The 17,592-nt window shown below is 50.0% G+C and overlaps 1 protein-coding gene across 2 annotated transcripts; it reads right to left on the bottom strand.

The window, feature by feature from the left end:
• Nucleotides 1-205: 205 nt before the first annotated feature.
• fbxo46 (F-box protein 46) lies at nt 206-17,065 on the bottom strand. 2 transcript variants are annotated; one of them, XM_069910123.1, is made up of 2 exons: nt 16,879-17,065; nt 206-4,163 (listed from the first exon to the last, which is right to left on the bottom strand). In XM_069910123.1, the coding sequence occupies exon 2, from the start codon at nt 4,066-4,068 to the stop codon at nt 2,197-2,199; it is 1,872 nt and encodes a 623-aa protein (XP_069766224.1). In that variant the 5' UTR covers nt 4,069-4,163; nt 16,879-17,065; the 3' UTR covers nt 206-2,196. The 2 variants fall into 2 exon arrangements, with proteins under 2 accessions (XP_069766224.1, XP_069766223.1); XM_069910122.1 differs by lacking the exon at nt 16,879-17,065 and adding an exon at nt 15,738-16,050.
• Between the last annotated feature and the right edge of the window lie 527 nt (nt 17,066-17,592).

The raw sequence follows: 17,592 nt of genomic DNA, 5'->3' as shown, positions 1-17,592 counted from the left end.
AGTTTGGCGACCAGAACTGCACACAACACTCCAAATTTGGCCTGATCCAATTGTAGGTTAAATGGGGAATGAACCCCTCGTTTGCCATTGTCGCATCTGAATCAATCTTTCACCATTACTCCCCCATTATTGCTGACGGAACAACAAGTCTAACCAAATAATGGGCTTAAATTCCGGTTAAGTTCTCGAACAAACCACCTTTACATCACTGTGAGAAACAATTTTATTTCTGGAAAAAAAAAGCCAAAAAAAAGGAAGGGGGGGGTGTTTTAAACCACCCAATAACAGGATGCAGGGCAAAAAACTGTTTACCGACCAACTTGCATTTGCGTATCTCACTGGTCAAAAGCACCCAGCTGTGGTTCAGTGAGATGTGGGGGTTTCTATTTCGATGCTCAGGTATACAGTAATTTGACAACCTGGGAGGTATTAAAAACCTGGCACATCCATAGTTTAATACTTACTGTGGAGGGAGGGGTGAAAACTGGCAAGTTCCTTGATCGATTGACAAGGCCCAAGAGCCAATGCAAACACACAAGGCTAGAGAAACTCAGCAAGTCAAACAGTGTCCTTTCTAAGCAAAGGCAAAAATAGAGAACTGACCTTTCGGCCTTGAGCCCTTCATCAAAATTTTTCCCAAACCTAAAGTCTGAAACATCGGTTAAGTATTTCTACCTTTGCTCTAGAAAGGACACTGTTTGTTTGACCTGCTTACTTCCTTCAGCATTGGGAATTTTTACTTCAACCACGGTGTCTACAGATTTTTCATGCTTTTCTTCTCGCCCAGGAGGCAAACCTCTGCCCAGCTGTTAAGACAATGCCTGTGAATCTTGAGTAAAGAATTGCCAGAGGAACTCAATGGATCAGGCAGCATGGATGGGGTAGAAATGATTGATCAACCTTTTAGTTCTGGGCCCTGATAAAGAATCCAGGTGCGAGATGCTGAGTGACTGTTTTGACCCACGGGCCCGCTGAGTTCTTCCAACAATTCTTTGCAAAGCCAAGACTGTGATCTCCAATCCAGCCTTCACGAATTGGAGGTGACTGGGCTCATTTGTAAGGGGGCCGGCTGGGATGAGACTGCAACGGGCTGCCGCCCTGCTCCTCTTCCCCTGACCTCAAGGAACGGTATTACTGTGCAAATTGGAAGGGGATATAGAATGTGTTTAGTTAACCAACTCTTTGGGCTGTGATATTCGACAAGACAGAAAGAATGCGGCTCACTGTTGGGCGAGGAAAAAAAATCATCCTGGATCTCTAACGCTAACCTATTTCCAAATCTTGCTTTTATTAAAATCAAATGAACTTTGGAACTAGAAAACATAGCACACACTACACCGTTGTGCCTTTAGCAAGAGCGATTGAGGACAAACTAACTTCTTAAATCTCATGGTTGAGTTGAAATCAGAATGGGGAGGGAGGGGATGCTTTGTGAGCCTTTATGGCTGGAGTGGGACACACATGTTTAGTGACATCTCCCATCTGTTTCCATGTCCCCAAGCTAAGCCATGGGCAAGGAGGTGTGTGGTGGAGGGGTGGGCTGGGGAAGAGTGGGCTTCCAGTTACGGCCGCTAATTGTGTCCCTGAATACTTCAATCCCTGCTGCTAATGCCCGCCCTCTGCCCCCCCAGTGCACTAAACGAAGTGTGGGTCGGCGGATGTCGAGTGAGGTTCCTTTGTAGATTCGGTGTGAATGCACAGTGAATTCGGTGTGAATGCACAGTGAATTCGGTGTGAATGCACAGTGAATTCGGTGTGAATGCACAGTGAATTCGGTGTGAATGCACAGTGAATTCGGTGTGAATGCACAGTGAATTTGGTGTGAATGCACAGTGAATTCGGTGTGAATGCACAGTGAATTCGGTGTGAATGCACAGTGAATTTGGTGTGAATGCACAGTGAGGTGAAATCAGATGCAGTTTGGTTGAAATTAAATTACATTATGGTAATGCATTCTGTGTAACGGGGAAATAAAAACAGATGCACTCACCCGCACACACGCACACACACAATCTTTAACATGCTTCCAACAGTTTTTCTTATCTTTTGACACTCCTTCCCCATTTCAAACAGATCAAAAATTAAATAGACCGAGCATTCACGAGAAGCCAAAAGATTCAATCACAAGATAGAGTGGTGAGGGAGGGCAAGTTTTTTTTTAAAGTCCCTCCGTATGTTCCTTTTTAGTTTGTCGTTTTACCTCCCCTCCTCCCTCTTTGCTGTGTCGCTGGGCTGCACCCAGTTATTGTCATGGAGTCCGATGCGGCATCCAGGAGTGTCCCTGTCTTTCCGACGGCAGCACATCCAGTACGATCGTCCGTAAGGCAAGTCGTGGTGGTAAGGTTTGGGGTGCCAGCGGCAGAGGGAGACATCACCCCTCTCGTAGTGCTTCTTGCACTGCTTGCAAGGGTCGTCGCGGTACAAGGGGTCGCTGTTCCAGCGGGAGTCGACGGCTCGGATCCCGTAGGCCTCGATCACGCCCTTAAAGTGGTGGCAGACGCACTTGAGGGCGGCCAGAGCCCGGGTGGGGAGGTAGCCGAGGATCTTGACCGTCACGTGGTCGGGGAGGAGGAGGAGGTATTGCCGGGGTTCCAGGAGCCTCTGGATCTTGAAGCGGATCTCCAGGAAGTCGTGGGAGACGTGACGGTAGAGGCAGTAGAGAGGGGCCTCCGTCTTGTCTGCCTCAGGGGGGCCGAGGTGGGCATTCTTGTCCTCGGACTCTGTGCTGCAGAGCGTGGGGGTTCCGGGTGCCCTCTCGGATGGTTGCCCTGGCTGCTCGCCTTCGGGGCTCTGGGCAAGGGAATGCAGAAAGAAGAGCTGGCCGGGCGGCGGCTCCTCACAGGAGGGGCACTTGGAGTCCTGGCTAACCGTCACACACACCGCATCCTCCTGGTCACCGGGGGATCCGTCGCGACCAAACACCAGGCACTGGTCCACCCCGCCGGTCACCACCACCTCCACGTGGAAGCCTCCACGGCAGTCACGGGGAGACGGCTTCTCTGGTGGCAGGCAGGCGGCAGGGTCCGGGGGGGGCTCTGGCCTCGCTGCTTCCACCGGCTGCGACGCCATCTCCACGTCTGGGGGATGGCGCTCGACGCTTGGTGTGGCAGAGGGGGATGAGGAGGAGCCGACGATCTGGTAGAGGTCGCAGGTGATCTTCTCCACCGCCAAGGAGTGGTTGCAGCTCATGAAGATACTACCGGGCTGAGCCTCGGACCCTGGGAGCCCATCACCACTGGCCAGCCGGAAGGCGATGCGGACCTCCCCTGCCGGGCAAGGGCCCATGTCCCCTTGTCCCTCGCTCTTGGATATTCCATTGCGCCGCCCTGCCTCGCCACTGCCTCCCCGCTGGGCGGACTCGATTCTGGCGATGGCTTCTGCCACTCGGCTGGTGTCCCCTCCTCCTCCCACGGCCCCTGCCTCTGTGGTCTCCTCCTCCTCCTCTCTGAGAGTCTGGAAGGCAGAGGAGGGGCCTGTGTCAGCCTCCCCCATCTCGCAAGGCTCCGGGGGCGGCCTGACCCGATCGCCAAGGCCGGCGGTCGACCGCTGCTCCACCCTGGCCACCATCTCGGCGACCGAGACCAGCTCCGCTTCACGCAGGGCTTCCGAGCAAGGGCAGGGACTTTCCACCAATCGGCGCGGCTCCCTCAATCCCACTGAGCGACCTTTGACCGGGTCGTGTGACTTCCGCCTCCTCTTGGGTTTGGTGCCGTCCATGCCCCAGCTGCCCTTGACCTTCACCGCGTTGCTCCGGCCATTGCTGCTGCCTACTGCACACTGGTGGGCCACAAAGAAAGCAATTTTCTCCTTGGTGTTGCCCGGTTTGATGACGTACCAGGTGTCCAGCATGACTCTCCCCTCGCCCCCTTGTCCGTCCCCCTGGGCGTTGCTCCCTCCGGGGCCGGGAAGGGGTGGTGGCGTGTTCTCTGAGCACTCTGGCTCATTCTCTTGAACCTTGGCATCCCCGGTAGCTTTCTTCAAACTGATGCAGCATTGTTTGTTCTGCAGGTAGGTGCCAAAAGGCCTGGGGCACCAGAGTCTTATCCGAGAGAAGGTGTTCTGTTCCATGACGCACGATCACCTCGTCGCCAGCACTCCCGGGCTCTTCTGCCCCTCTCCCGAACCATTCAGTGCGAAAGAGGTGCGTCCAGCTCTGGTCCTTCCTGAGAATTCAAGGAGAACAGAGAATGGATGTTAGTTCTCGGGAAATAGCTCCGTTAAAAAGCGAGAGACGGGGGAGGAAAAAAAGACCTGACGGAAAAACTCAGCTGGTCAGGCAGCATCTGCGAAGAGAGAAGACCTTCCATCAGATCTGGGAAAGAAAGACGGTTCATTAGCCCTGCAAGGGCACTCAGCCAAAGAGGTATACTCCCCAGTCCTAAGTTCAGCATCACTTGCCTCATCAGACGGACTGAACGTTCACCGCTACCGCACATGACACATCCCATTGATGGCACCTAAGAATCCCAGCCATTCGCAGGCGTTCTCTCATATTAACGAATAATTGAGGTTGAGCCACTTGAGAAAAGCTGAGGAATAAAGTGCCTGTTCAAAGAGTATTAATTTAACTTGTAACTGTGACAATACTGTGAAAAGCTTCATTCTGCGTGCTATTCTGGCTCAAATACAGCATATGAAGCAATAATAAAACAACAGTGTTACAGTGGATCGGAATGTAGGGTGGGGTGTTACAGTGGGTCACAGAGTGCGAGGTGGGGTGTTACAGTGGGTCACAGAGTGAGGGGTGGGGTGACACAGTGGGTCACAGAGTGCGGGGTGGGGTGATACAGTGGGTCACAGAGTGCAGGGTGGGGTGTTATTGTGGATCGGCGTGTAGGGTGGGGTGTTACAGTGGGTCACAGTGTGTGAGGTGGGGTGTTACAGTGAGTCACCGAGTGCAGGGTGTTGTGTCATATAGGCACGCGGCACGGTTGACATAGCGGTTAATGCAACACCTTTACAGTGCCAGCGATCAGGACCAGGGTTCAAATCCTGCGCAGTCTATAATGACATACAGCGCAATAATTATGAGTGGTCCTGGTACTGTAATTGCTGGAATTTAGAAGAATGAGAGAGGATCTTATAGTTTTAACAAAAAATTTAGACATACAGTACTGTACCAGGCCAATTCAGTCCTACGTGTCCATGCTGCATAATGTACACCCCTGGTTCGTTTTTGAAGGGCGGGAGGAAACCAGAGCCCCCGGAGAAAACCCATGCAGAAACTAGAATGTACAAACTCCTTACCGACAGCGCGGGATTCGAACCCAGGTCCGATCCTGATCGCTGGTACTGTAAAGGTGTTGTGCTAACCGCTGCAGCAACCCTGATGCCACATATAAAATTATGAAAGGCATATATAAGATAGAGGTAGGTAAGTTGCTTCCCATTGGTGGGGGAGACCAGAACTATGGGACAAAGGCTCTAGGTTCAGGGAAGTAGATTTATGACAGAGATGAGGAGGAACTGCTTCGCCCTCTGGGAAAAGTTCTGGTCTCCTCCACCAATGGGAAGTGACTTACCTATTACGTAGAAGGGGAATTAAGGGATATGGGGAAAAGCCAGGCCAGTGGAGATGAGCTAATTATCAGATCAGCCATGATCCCATTGAATGGCAGAACAGTCTCGATGAGTCGGATGGCCGACTCCTGCTCCTGTTTCTTAGGTTCTTACAATTCTGCTTCCTCGTCAGCTGAGCTCCTGAATTATAAAATAACCCGATATCAATGACACAGTCCCATGGAAATTTGACCAATGAAGCCCCACTAGCTGCTTTTTAATTATGCATCAGTGTGGCTCAGGGGTTACCTCCCTCATTTTTGAATGGGCAGGTTGTTGGTTCAAACCCCATGACAGGGCAGCACAACACTGCTGGAGGTATTGCCTCCCAACATGGTGTCTTGCTCTCGGTTTCCATCCTGTACAGCTCTATGACTGACTGAAGCACACAGGAGGAAGACAGATCAGCTCATTGAGTGGTATCACGCCAACATTCTTGCGCTCGATGTTAGCAAAACCAAGGAGATGATTGTGGACTTCAGGAAAGTCCTGAAGTCAGGGGAACATGACCCAGTCCTCGTCGAGGGCTCATTAGTGGACAGGATCTTCATATTCCTAGGTGTTAACATCTCTGAGGATCTGTCCTGGATCCTTCGCGTTGATGCAATCCTGAAGAAGGCTGAGCAGTGACGACAGTTTGTGAGGTGTTTGAGGAGAATCGGGACGTCACTGAAGACTCTTGAAAACTTCTACAGGTGGACCATGAACAGCATTCTGGCTGGCTTCATCACTGTCTGGTATGGAGGTGCCAGCTCTCAGGACAAGAATAAACTCCAGAGGGTGGTTAACTCAGCCTGCGACATCACAGGCACCAGATTTCACTCCATCAAGGACATCGACAAGAGGCGGTGTCTTAAAAAAAGTACTCCCTATCCTCGAACATCTATCAGATTCCTTAACGACAAACTCAATCAGGGACTCCTTTAAGGACTCTTTTGCACTTAAAAGATTTTTTTTTCCTCTCTGTATTGCAGTCAGTTGTTTACATTCCTTTATTTGTTTACACGTGTAAATTGTGTACAGTTTTTTTTGCACGGTTGCCATAATGGTTTAGCACACCGCCTTTACAGCACCAGTGAATGGGGCCAGGGTTCGAATCCCGCACTGTCTGTAAGGAGTCTTAACGTTCTCCTCATGTCTGCGTGGGTTTTCGCAGGAGCTCCGGTTTCCTCTCCCACCATTCATAACATACTGTAGGTCAATGGGGTGTAAATTGGGCCGCATGGACTCGTGGGCCGAAATGGCTTTATGCCTAAATTTTTTAAAGTGGTAATTCTGCCTTGCCCGCAGGAAAAAGGATCTCAGGGTTATATGTGATGTCTGACAATAAATCCAAAATCTGAATCTGAATCTTGTATTGCAGCTCTTCAATGGGAGTTACACAGGAAAGTCTGCAGACGCTGGGGTCAAGTGCAACACATGAGCGTGCTGGAGAAACAGCTCGCAGCATGCGGAGGAAGGGCAGCCAACGTTAAGGGGCTGAGCTCTTCGTTAAGGTATAACCAAAAACAGGCAGGCACCTGAATAAAATGATGAGGGGGAGAAGGGAGGAGAGGAGGAAGGGGCAGTGGGAGGAGCAGAGGCTAAATGGTAAGAGGTTACAGGTGGATGCACAGGTGGGTGGGTAAAAGAGAGGAAAGCTGAGAAATGATGGGGGAGTAGGTAGTTTTCAGCTAGGAGAAGGAAGGGGTGGGGAGCTGGATGGATAAGGAAAGAGAGAGACTTGGGGGAGGGGTTTTTACATTAAATTGGAGAATTAATGCTGTTTGGTCGGAGAATGCCCAGACAGAACGCAGTAAAAATCCTAAAATCAGGACTGCTCGGAGATTGGGTCGGACCGGATTTTCAGGCAGTAAATCTGTTGTGCTTCCCAATGCTTGCACGCAAGCAAACAAAAGTTGAGAGTGGTCGAGAAGTCCGGATTCTCGGGTGGTCAGATTTCTGCGAGAGTTTTGGAGAAGTCTGGATTCTCGGATGATCCGGATTTCTGGAACCTGAATTCTGGACTTTTACTGTGTACCCTTGGTTTGGCGGTGTGTGACACCATGGACAGACAATGTAGTATGGGTTGGGAAGATCCAAGCACAATGTTAATCAAACTCAGTCCTTCATTCGTGGTCATCAGCAGGCACACGCCTCAATCAAAAAACTGAACAGATATATTGTGGAACATTGTACCGTGCAGATTATAGATATGTTTTGGGGCGATACATTGGGGCAGGTTTTTTAGTGTAGGTCATATACAAACACCTCAAAACAGATCTCATTTAAAATACTGGAGCTCTGCTCAAGCTAGACAGGCAGGCTCCAAGAGCCTTTGCAAAAGTTTTGGGAAGTGCCCAAGAGACTTCACTAATGGAATGTTGTTTTGAAAAGCAACAAATGAAGAACTTGGAGGAGTAGGTTTGGAGCCACAGCTGTCTGGGAGTGCTGCTTGCTGTTCTAAGATGGTCCCGTGGTTTTTGCAAGCAGAGAGGGAGCCAAAAAGGCTTTTCTCTGAAGCTGCTTTCAGGTGCATTCTCCGCCAAGAATGCGCCTGCAGAAGCAGATGCAGACTTGTGCAATGGTCGTTCAGGTGGCAGCCCTGAAAGCACTACGCAGTCCACCTGAAAGGTACAGCTGCAGGAGAGGCACCTTGATGGGACATTGGGGCAGGGGTAGCCGGCGCGGGACATCAGGACTGACACCCCAGCCTTGACGTCCCGCATCGGCCGCCCCAGCCCTGTAGTCCCACGCTGGCTGCCCCTGACCTGACGTCCTGTGCCAGGGGGCAGCACAGCGGAGCAGGGGGCTGTCAGGCGCTGCATTCAAGTGCCTAGGGGGGACTTCAGTGCTCCAGCGATTATCCCTCTCGGAGGAGGGTTGGAGTGTGCCTCGGAGGGCACCTCCTGCTCTTTCAGGTGGCCCACTGACAGCCACATTGGGGTAGGATATGTAGCTTTACATCGGGGTATAGAGAGAGATAAGTTCTGCAATTTTACAGTTTGGCAGCCACAGCTGGGATGGGAAGAGGACAAGCTGGAAAGCTTGAGGAAAATCCCATTTGGAAGACGGGTTGTGAGTGTCAAAGCCTTTGTGATTCATACAAGAGGAGAGAACTGGCTGTCTGATGTTTCACTTGAAATAAGAGAAACAAAAAGGAACTCTGTGGTGACCTGAGGTTATCACCTGGAAAACCCTGAGGGAGCAAGATTCTTCTGCAAGACAGTGAAGTGGCTGATTAAAAGGGACCAGTTGTGGGTGTCCAGCGAACAACAAATCTCTCTCTGAAAACTGACAAGAACCTTCCTGAGCGGTAACTATTTACTTTTCAAGCACCAAAGCCTGGTGAACTTCATAAATATTAAATTCTGTGCACAGTATAAGAATGGCCTGCAACCAGTCAACTTGGAGGAATGAGAAGTGAGATTGGACTGTGAACCAAAGAACTTTTCTGAACTTATACATACACGTGCGCTTAGAATTAGAAGGGGGTTAATAGTGATAAGTTAAAGTGTGATCCTGTTTTCATGTTTAAAGATATTTAAAAGCAACTTTTGCTTCAGTAACCATTTGTCTTGGTGAATATCTATTGCTGCTGGGTTTTGGGGTCGTAACATTTTCATGCTTGGCAATACTGATTATGCAGTTCTGCTGTGCTTACCCTATATACATGTATCATAGTCCAATTTTGTGACCAATTTTTAGGGGAAAATTTAGGGGGTCGACTATTACACACAGACTACCTTTGACCGTGTCGCTTGAGGTGTCGCTCGAGGTGTCAGAAGCTCGGACTCAGGCCAGCAGCCAGGACCAGGTGGTAAGACCGCGTTTGGGTGTTGGGAGCTCCGGTGGAAGGGTGTCCGAGTCGAGAATCGACGGTTGGGAGTTTGGATGGGTGGGCAGCTGGAGCCTAGGCGAATGTCCGAAGTCAGGCGGACGGGAGGCCTGGGCCAAAAATAAGGGTGGTCGACTTTTACACGGTATTGACTATTACATGCATATATATGGTGTCCTTAAATCTTGGACTGAACACTGGCTTGCTTTGCCATTATGCATATCAGACTGAATGTCAAGCTGAACCGTACACAGGCCTGAAGTTATACACCAACTGCTGGAGGAACTCAGTGGCTTGTGCAGCATTAGTAGGAGAAAAAGGATCAGTCAACATTGAGGCCCAAAAACTCTCTGTGACTACACTTCAAGAAACAGAATTAAAGCCAGTGCATGCTAAACTGTATACATCAGGCTGGGTCGCCATCCATGGCTGTGCTGTGGACTGGACTGTGTTTGTTACCTCACCACAGACGTCCATGTGTTGCGACAAATTGCACTGGCCATTGCCGCAAACATCAACCTTCACACATAACAAGCCATCCTTCCCTTCCAAGAGCAGTCACCTCTGTAAAGTCTGCAGCCATTCTACTAACTGCAAGGACCCACCACGGCCATGAAACAACCACACTGTGCTCCTGCTGTTACCAGCTCGGGAGGAATGCTGGTCAGGCCACTGGCAGAGTAGTTGAAGGACATGTCATAAAAATCTTATTTATTCAGACACAGGCTGTAGGTGTCATTGTCAAGCCCCAAGGTTTAGCGTGCATCCCTAATCACCTACAACTGCTCGATCAGTTCAAGAGTTAACCAGGTTATAGTTAATACAGGCCGACCATATCTTCCACGTGCGCAATGGTCTGTACTGATAATCCAGCACACATAGAACATAACAGCACAGAAACAGGCCCTTTGGCTCTTCTAGTCCGTGCCAAACTATTTTTCTGCCTTGTTCCACTGACCTGCACCCATTCCATAGCCCTTCATACCCCTCCCATTCATGTACCTGCCCAAATTCTTCTGAAAAGTCAAAATTGAGCCCGCAGTCACCACTTCAGCTGGCAGCTCGTTCCACACTTCCACCACTCTCCAGCCCTTTTTACACAGGTGGGAATATTGTGCCTTTATTGCACCTTGCCTTCTAAGTAAAAGGTCTGAACATGGAATTGGGGAGGGGTGGGGAGTGGTCATTGCCTTTAAGCTGGCAGTGGAGGTAGTCACATACCGTGTCTGCCTGTCCCGCATCGGACTTGTCAGCCACAAACGAGCCTGCAGCTGACATGGACATTACCCCTCCATCAATCTTCGTCCGCGAAGCCAAGCCAAAGAAAAGGAGGTAGTCGCAGTCTGAATTGAGGGGTGAGCTGGCAGCCCGGGACCAGGATGGGTAAAGGATGTGCATGTTATACGTCACACTTGACGCCACAAGTCCCACCCATTTTGCTCATGGAATGCCGGCATGCTTTGTAAAATGACACACTGGCCTGGCATTATGCCGGAGTTGTTTGGTTCAGTGTAAACAAGCAAAGCCGGCTTAATGACAGGTCTTCTTTATGGCAGTATTGTGGGATTTCTTTGTAAAAAGAAGGTCCCCCTAAACTTTTCCACTTTCACCCTTCACCCATGTCCTCTGGTTTGTATCTCACCTACCCTCAGAGGAAAAAGCCAACCTACATTTATCTGTCTAGACCCCTAATAATTTAAAATACCTCAATCGAATCTCCCCTCATTCTTCTATACTCCAGGCTAAAAAGTCTAACCTCTTTAACCTTTCCCTGTAACTCAGTACCTGAAGTCCGCGCAACATCCTAGAAAATCTTCTCTATGCTCTTGAGATCTTTCCTGTCGTTAGAGTGACCAGAATTGCACAAATATAGCCTCACAAATGCCCTTATTCAACTTTACCATAACATTCCCACTCTAACTTTGATTGATAAAGACCAATTTGGCAAATCAAGCACCCATTTAGACCTCCCACATCCCCTCGACTCCCCCAAGTTGCCAACACACTACCGGCAATTCACCCAGCCTGCACGTCTTTAGAAAATATGCAGTGCCCAAAAAGAGAACTCACAGGGTCACCGGGACCTCGTGCAATCTCCACACAGACAAGCACTGGAGGCCAGGATCCAACTCTGCTCTACCTGCTGTGCTACTCACTGGAGTCTGGGTAGCAACAGCATTCTGAAATTCTCTGCCCCGGAGGGCGATGCAGGCCCGGTCATTAGGTATACTTAAGAGAGGGAACAGATCATTAAAGATCGAGGGAATGAAGGGTGATGGGGAACTGGCACAGAAGAGGAGCTAAGGCCAGCACAGGTCAGTCTTGACCATGTTGAATAGCGGGGCAGGGTTCAGAGGTTGGATGACCTATTGCTCCTAAGAACAATAATGAACCAAACAAAACGGCGATGCTACAGGAGCTGATGTAATGGCAGCTCTGCCGCTGGTGCGGACACGACATAAGCCACCGTCGACTCCGTACAGGGTTTAAACGGCCTGTGAAAGGGACCGACGGTGATCTATTTTAAAATCGTGCAACCATGGTGTCTAGACCTAAGATGGCGGTACGTGTGTTCAGCAGCAGGCACAAAGGGTTGCAGTCTCCGCGGAAGCAGAGAACTTGCCAGAAAACAGGGATATCACCCCTCCCCCCCCCCCACCCCACCCATTCGAAGCACAAACAACCCACGGCAGCAGACTCGGCAGGAGGCTCTGACGGGGAAGGACACTGTAGGTGACTGATGGCGAGGAACTCATGGGCTGCCGGCAGCTGCGGCCAAGGACTCAAACCAGGCCGCGGGACCGGATATCAGAACTGGGGATGTGAGGGGGCGCTGAGGACTTCCTGATTGCGTCGGAGGTCTGGATCTGGAGCTTGGGCTGCCGACGGTTTGGACTGAAGGCTGTGGGAGGCTGCGTGGGGACTGCAGACGAATCCACAGACATTTAAGTAACTCTAGGAGGGAGACTCTTTTTTTGCTTCTCTTTCTCTGGTTGTAAGGGGTGCTGGACAATTTCTGCTGCTGGCGAATCTTTGTCTGCCTCATGGTAGAGACTGAAGGAAATTCTGCGTAATATCACAGTTTCTGTTTTATTACATGACAATAAAAGAATCTTGTCACTTGTATCTTTGCATAATCATTTGGGTAGCTTCACAATTACTGACTACAGCATTATTTAGATATAAATGTTCTGAAATGTAACTTTTTTTTCTGAGAAACACACATTTCTACAACGCTTCGCTTGAACAGTTCTGAACATCCCAATGTGCTTCCACCAGCTAAAGAAATACTTTTCAAGGTCGAGTTAGTACCGTTTGAGGGCGCAGTTCGAGAGGGTCAATAAATGTTGGCAATGTCCAGGTCCCAGAAAACGACTCTTTGCGGATTCGTTCTCCAATAGTCAGAGGGTCTATGGAGTTTGAAAACAGGCTCTTCGGCCTAACTTGCCCATGCTGACCAAGTGACTATGCCCCCAGACCCTCTGCAGCACATTGCCCAGGGAAGGGGCGTCACCAGGGTTGGCATCACCCAGTGCACCCACTCATGGTGTCACCCTCCCCACTCATGGTGTCACCTCCCCCCTCCACCCCCCATGGGCCTCCTCCATAACCCAGTAACTGAGCAGAAGCCTTTTTTTGATTTTTTCCCCTACTTTTCCTTTTAATGACGACTTCATTCTCAAAAAAAAGTTATTGATATACACAATATTGTGGCTAAAACATCAGGAAATTTGACAAAAGCAGCGACTCTAAGACCAGCAGCAACAAAAACAACAGGGCCTGCTGATGCGGAACCACGTGATTCGAAGAGTCGTTGTGATTGGGTAATAAGGACAGCTCTGACAGGAGCGCATTAGAAGGTTCAAAAAGTAAATGAGCATCGAGTTTTAGCCTTGTAGGTATATTGATGCATATAAGCTGGGCTTACAAAAAAAATATTATAACCAACTAAGGGGTTAGGGATAAAAAATAATACATTTCTACTGAAACACTGCACAAAGATTTTTATAGACAGTTAATTGGGTGTCACCCCTCTGATGGTGTCACCTGGTAATGATGCCAGAGGCCCAGGAAGAATTTTAAAAATAAAATGGAATATGGCCCTTTAGAACAGTCTCCAACAATAAATTACGCTGAATGTACATTGCACATCTTAGTTTCAACACTGGATGTCGCTGCCATTTTGAACAACTACTAGACTGACTGTTGCAATGGTATTCATCCTCAGTTTACTTGAGCTATTAAAAAAAAAATTCACCTCAGTTGATTAAATTGAAAAGACGGAAAATAGCAAGAGTGCCGAAAATTTCAGACACAGCGGGAAAATGAATACTTTTTCATAGAGGTCAAGGGGAAGTGTGTGTGTGTTTGATTTTCAAGGAATCTGTTAACTTTATTCACCTATCTACAGATTTACACATGGCACCATAATCATTAAGCTGAACATTTGGGCCATGAACTGTATTCACTGAGAGATGCGGAGGAATGTTATCCCTTTCTTTTTCTTTCCTCCTGTTCTCATTTTGCACCCTGCTTTCTATTTTCCTCTGGTTTTTGAATGAGAGTTTTATTGGATTCACTTAAATTAAGCAGATTGAGAAAATAGACGTATACCCCGCTTTACGAATACACGAATTATGAAAATTTGTTTTTACGAAGAAAGCCGTGTTCACTTTTTCGAGAGGATTTGAATGGATTTTCACTTTTATGAAAATAGCCTCCAATAGTTAGTGAATGGGTCCTCGCTTTACGCCATTTCGGCTTACAAAAGGTTTCCTAGGAACATTCTAGTTTTGTAAAGCGGGGTATACCTGTAAACTGTAATGTCAACAGTTGAACTGTTCAGTAGTGTCATCTAGTTATTTTGATGGAAAATTAATTTTAGATGGCACAAGGGTTTTCTGGTCTAAAAGCACTGTTTTTCTTGCCGTGCAACTGGTTAAAAACTGCTGGTTTTAATACTTTTTAGCTCGTGACTCCATATATTTTTCTGCATGTGGCCCACAACCAAATAAAGGTTTGGCCACCCCTGCTCTAAACCATGGGTTGGGGAATTGATCCCATGGATGGTCAGGGATTGGGGAATTCATCTGGACGAGGGGGTCAGGAATTGGGGAACTTATCCTCTGCGAGGGGTCAGGGATTGGGGAACAAGATCCCATGGAGGGGATCAGGGTTGGGGAACCGATCCCCATGGGCGGTCAGGGACTGAGGGATTTAACCCCATGAGGGGTCATGGATTGGGGCCAATTATCCCCCACAAGGAGTCAGGGATTGAGAAAACCGACCCCCACAAGGGGCCAGGGATTGGGGAATTGATCCACCACGAGGGATCAGGGATTGACGAACCGACCTCTATGAGGGGTAAGGGATTGGTGGAAGCGACCCATATGAGGGGGGGGGGGGTCAGGGCTTGGGGAAGAGTCAAGGATGGGGAAACCCTGCGCAGGTCAGTGTGAGGATCCACAAGCCACCCAACTCAGAAAAGATGGACACACAGGCGCTCCAACCATCTTGGGGAGAAGTGGGGTAACTGACAAGCGATCAGCGACCCTGCTTCACCGACAGAATGTGCAGGAGTTCACTGTCCGATAGTGTTGTTAACTTATGCCTCCCTCACCCCCTCCCCTCACTGGTATTCTGATGGCTATTGATCAGCAGGCAGCCCCTGGAAGGAAGGTCAGCCTGCAACACAGGCACCTGATCGATAGCAGTCCACGTCCTCTCTCTCCCCATCACTGAACAGCGTCCAGCGCTGCGGCTCTGTCTCATCCCGGCTCGAACCAACTCTAGGGTATCCCTCTTGTCCCAACCCCAGGGTCTCCCTCCTGCCCCATCCGCAACTATCAGGCTTCAGGTTTCGCCCCTGAAGAGTTAAACAATGACAGGTTGAAAGGGATTTCAAGGAAAAAAAGACCATGCTGGAGAAACTCAAGAGCCCCTTTATCACCATCGATCCACTGAACAGTTCTTACTTTGAACAGCAGAAGGGATTGGGTGCCAACATTCAACTGAGGTGCGTTTAAATGCCCACCCTGCAGGATTTCACCCACACACCCTCTCGCAGATGAAGGAGTTGGACAGACCCCTCTAGTGACTGGGGGGGGGGGGGGGAAGCGTGGACGGGTTGAGTTGTCAACACAAGGGGCCAGGGGGTGGGGGCTTCAGGATCAGATCAATGCCAGGACTCCAGGCACCTCTGCGTCAAATAGATATCTTCAAACCCCCCCCCCCCCCCCCCCAAGTTAAACTGGAGGAATTCCAACTCCGCAAGTGTAAACACCAGCAAACGTGCGCCTTCCAAGCGCAGCCGGAGCCCTGCGCCGGGCGGGCGGGGGGGGGGACGACCCCCCCTTCTTACCTTCAATCGCGCACCAAGAGCGCAGGGGCTTCTGTCCACGGGAGCGGAGACGCGCACCCCTGCTCCTCTGCCATGCATTCCGGGCCTCGAGTGGGACGGTCCTAGCGAGACGCGCACAGAGGTTAGAAGGGGGTGGGAGAGGAAGGGCTGCGCTCCTCTGGCGTGCCCATGCTCAGCCGCCTGGCTTTGCCCGGAGCTGCCCTGTCTCCCCACCCACCCCTGCTCTCCCCGGTGCTGATGAACGAGGGGGGGGGGGGCAGCAAAGCTTACGACCCTCTCCCCCTGAACAACCATCTGCAAAGCTGAAAAGGGGGGGGGGGCATTTGTTGACAGACACTTGGGAGAGGCTGGGAGCCTATCATGGCAGAGAATTCACGGCATGTCTATATATGGATGGAGGACTTACTCAGATCAGCCGGGGAAGAACTGCAGATTGCAGCTCTCAACTGTAGAGTGAGCTGTGGGGCTGAGGGAGAATTAACCCGTGGCCCACCGCACCGGTTCCACTCACAAGCAGGCAGGCTGGCCCCTTTATCACATCCTTTTCTGTTGCTCTGGATCCCCCCCCTCCCCAGTGTCTGAATGTTGAGTCAAGTCACCCTTGTGTTGGTTGGGCTAGTGGTTCCCAACCTTCCACTCACAGACCACTTTAAGTATTCCCCAGGCCATCTGTGATGAGTCAGGGATGGCTTAATCACTGCTGGGGTCCCAATTGTGACTGAAATATTTGGCTTGGTCACGAATCGCTGGTCAGTTACCCCACTGCTCCCCAAGATGGTTGGAGCGCCTGTTTGTCCATCTTTTCTGAGTTGGGTGGCTTGCGGATCCTCACACTGACCTGCGCAGGGTTTCCCAATTCTCGTTGGCCCATTTCCTTTCGAGCGATGGAACGAATCAATATGGAACGATTAAAACGGTGGTTTCCAACCTTTTTCCTTTCCACCCACAGACCACCTTAAGCGATCCCTTATTAATCGCAGAACACTTATGGCCTAGGGAGTACTTCAAGTGGCCTGTGAGTGGAAAGTAAAAGGTTGGGAACCACTGGCAGGCGGTCAGAAGAGCCCAACGTAAAGCCGCCTAAAATGCCCGAAGGCGGCCGTCGGGAGGCCACCAGAACCCTGTCCCGAGGAGTACTTACCCAACCCTTTCTTGGGTTGGTGCTTCCGAGAGCTCCCTCCTAGGCACCTGAAAGTGGGCGGGACTGGCGTTGGCACCGCGGCGCCTCTCCCCGCTGCGGACCTTTCGGGTGCCAGCGCAGCGCCTTCAGTGCTGCCCCCGGAACATCACTTTGCGCACACCCCCGCGGCCGGCTCCGGAGCCGCATTCTCCCAGCTGTTCCACCTGAACGGGGGGGGGGGGGGGGAAATACAAATTTCTTTAGAACCAATCTTTTTTAATTGGGGAAGTTACTGAAATAGCTTGGCTTAATAAATTAGATAAATTTCAAATGGGGATCTTACAATTAGCTCGAACAGTAGCAAGGAAATGTATAGCTGCTTCATGGAAAGATCAGATGGAGCTTAATTTACAAAGATGGCATTCAGAAATAAGGTCCTGTATACCAATGGAGAAGCTAACATAATTTACGGGATAAATATTATGCATTTAAAAAGATTTGGAGTCCATATTTGGATTATGCGCAATGTATAAAAGACTGTGGGAAAATCGACTGCAGTGGGCTTCAGACTGTTCACACCTCAACTCCCTCACAATCTGGCAGACCTGGTGTCACATCTTTGCGCTTTGTGATCCACACCTACACTAAAAACCTTCAAAATGTAACTGTCCTTAATGGTACCTTGTTGAGCGGGTTCCCCATTCACATCGGAGCCAAGTCAACTCGGCCAGGCTC

The sequence above is a fragment of the Narcine bancroftii genome, chromosome 13 (assembly GCF_036971445.1).
Source record: "Narcine bancroftii isolate sNarBan1 chromosome 13, sNarBan1.hap1, whole genome shotgun sequence".
Classification (NCBI taxonomy): Eukaryota; Metazoa; Chordata; class Chondrichthyes; order Torpediniformes; family Narcinidae; genus Narcine; species Narcine bancroftii.
The sequence above is the reverse complement of the archived record's forward strand: the minus strand, read 5'-3'. Positions and strand labels throughout refer to the sequence as shown.

What these genes read in the sequence shown, in the direction of transcription:
- fbxo46 (XM_069910123.1), bottom strand. Translation starts at nt 4,068, where the DNA reads ATGGAACAGAACACCTTCTCTCGGATAAGACTCTGGTGCCCCAGGCCT.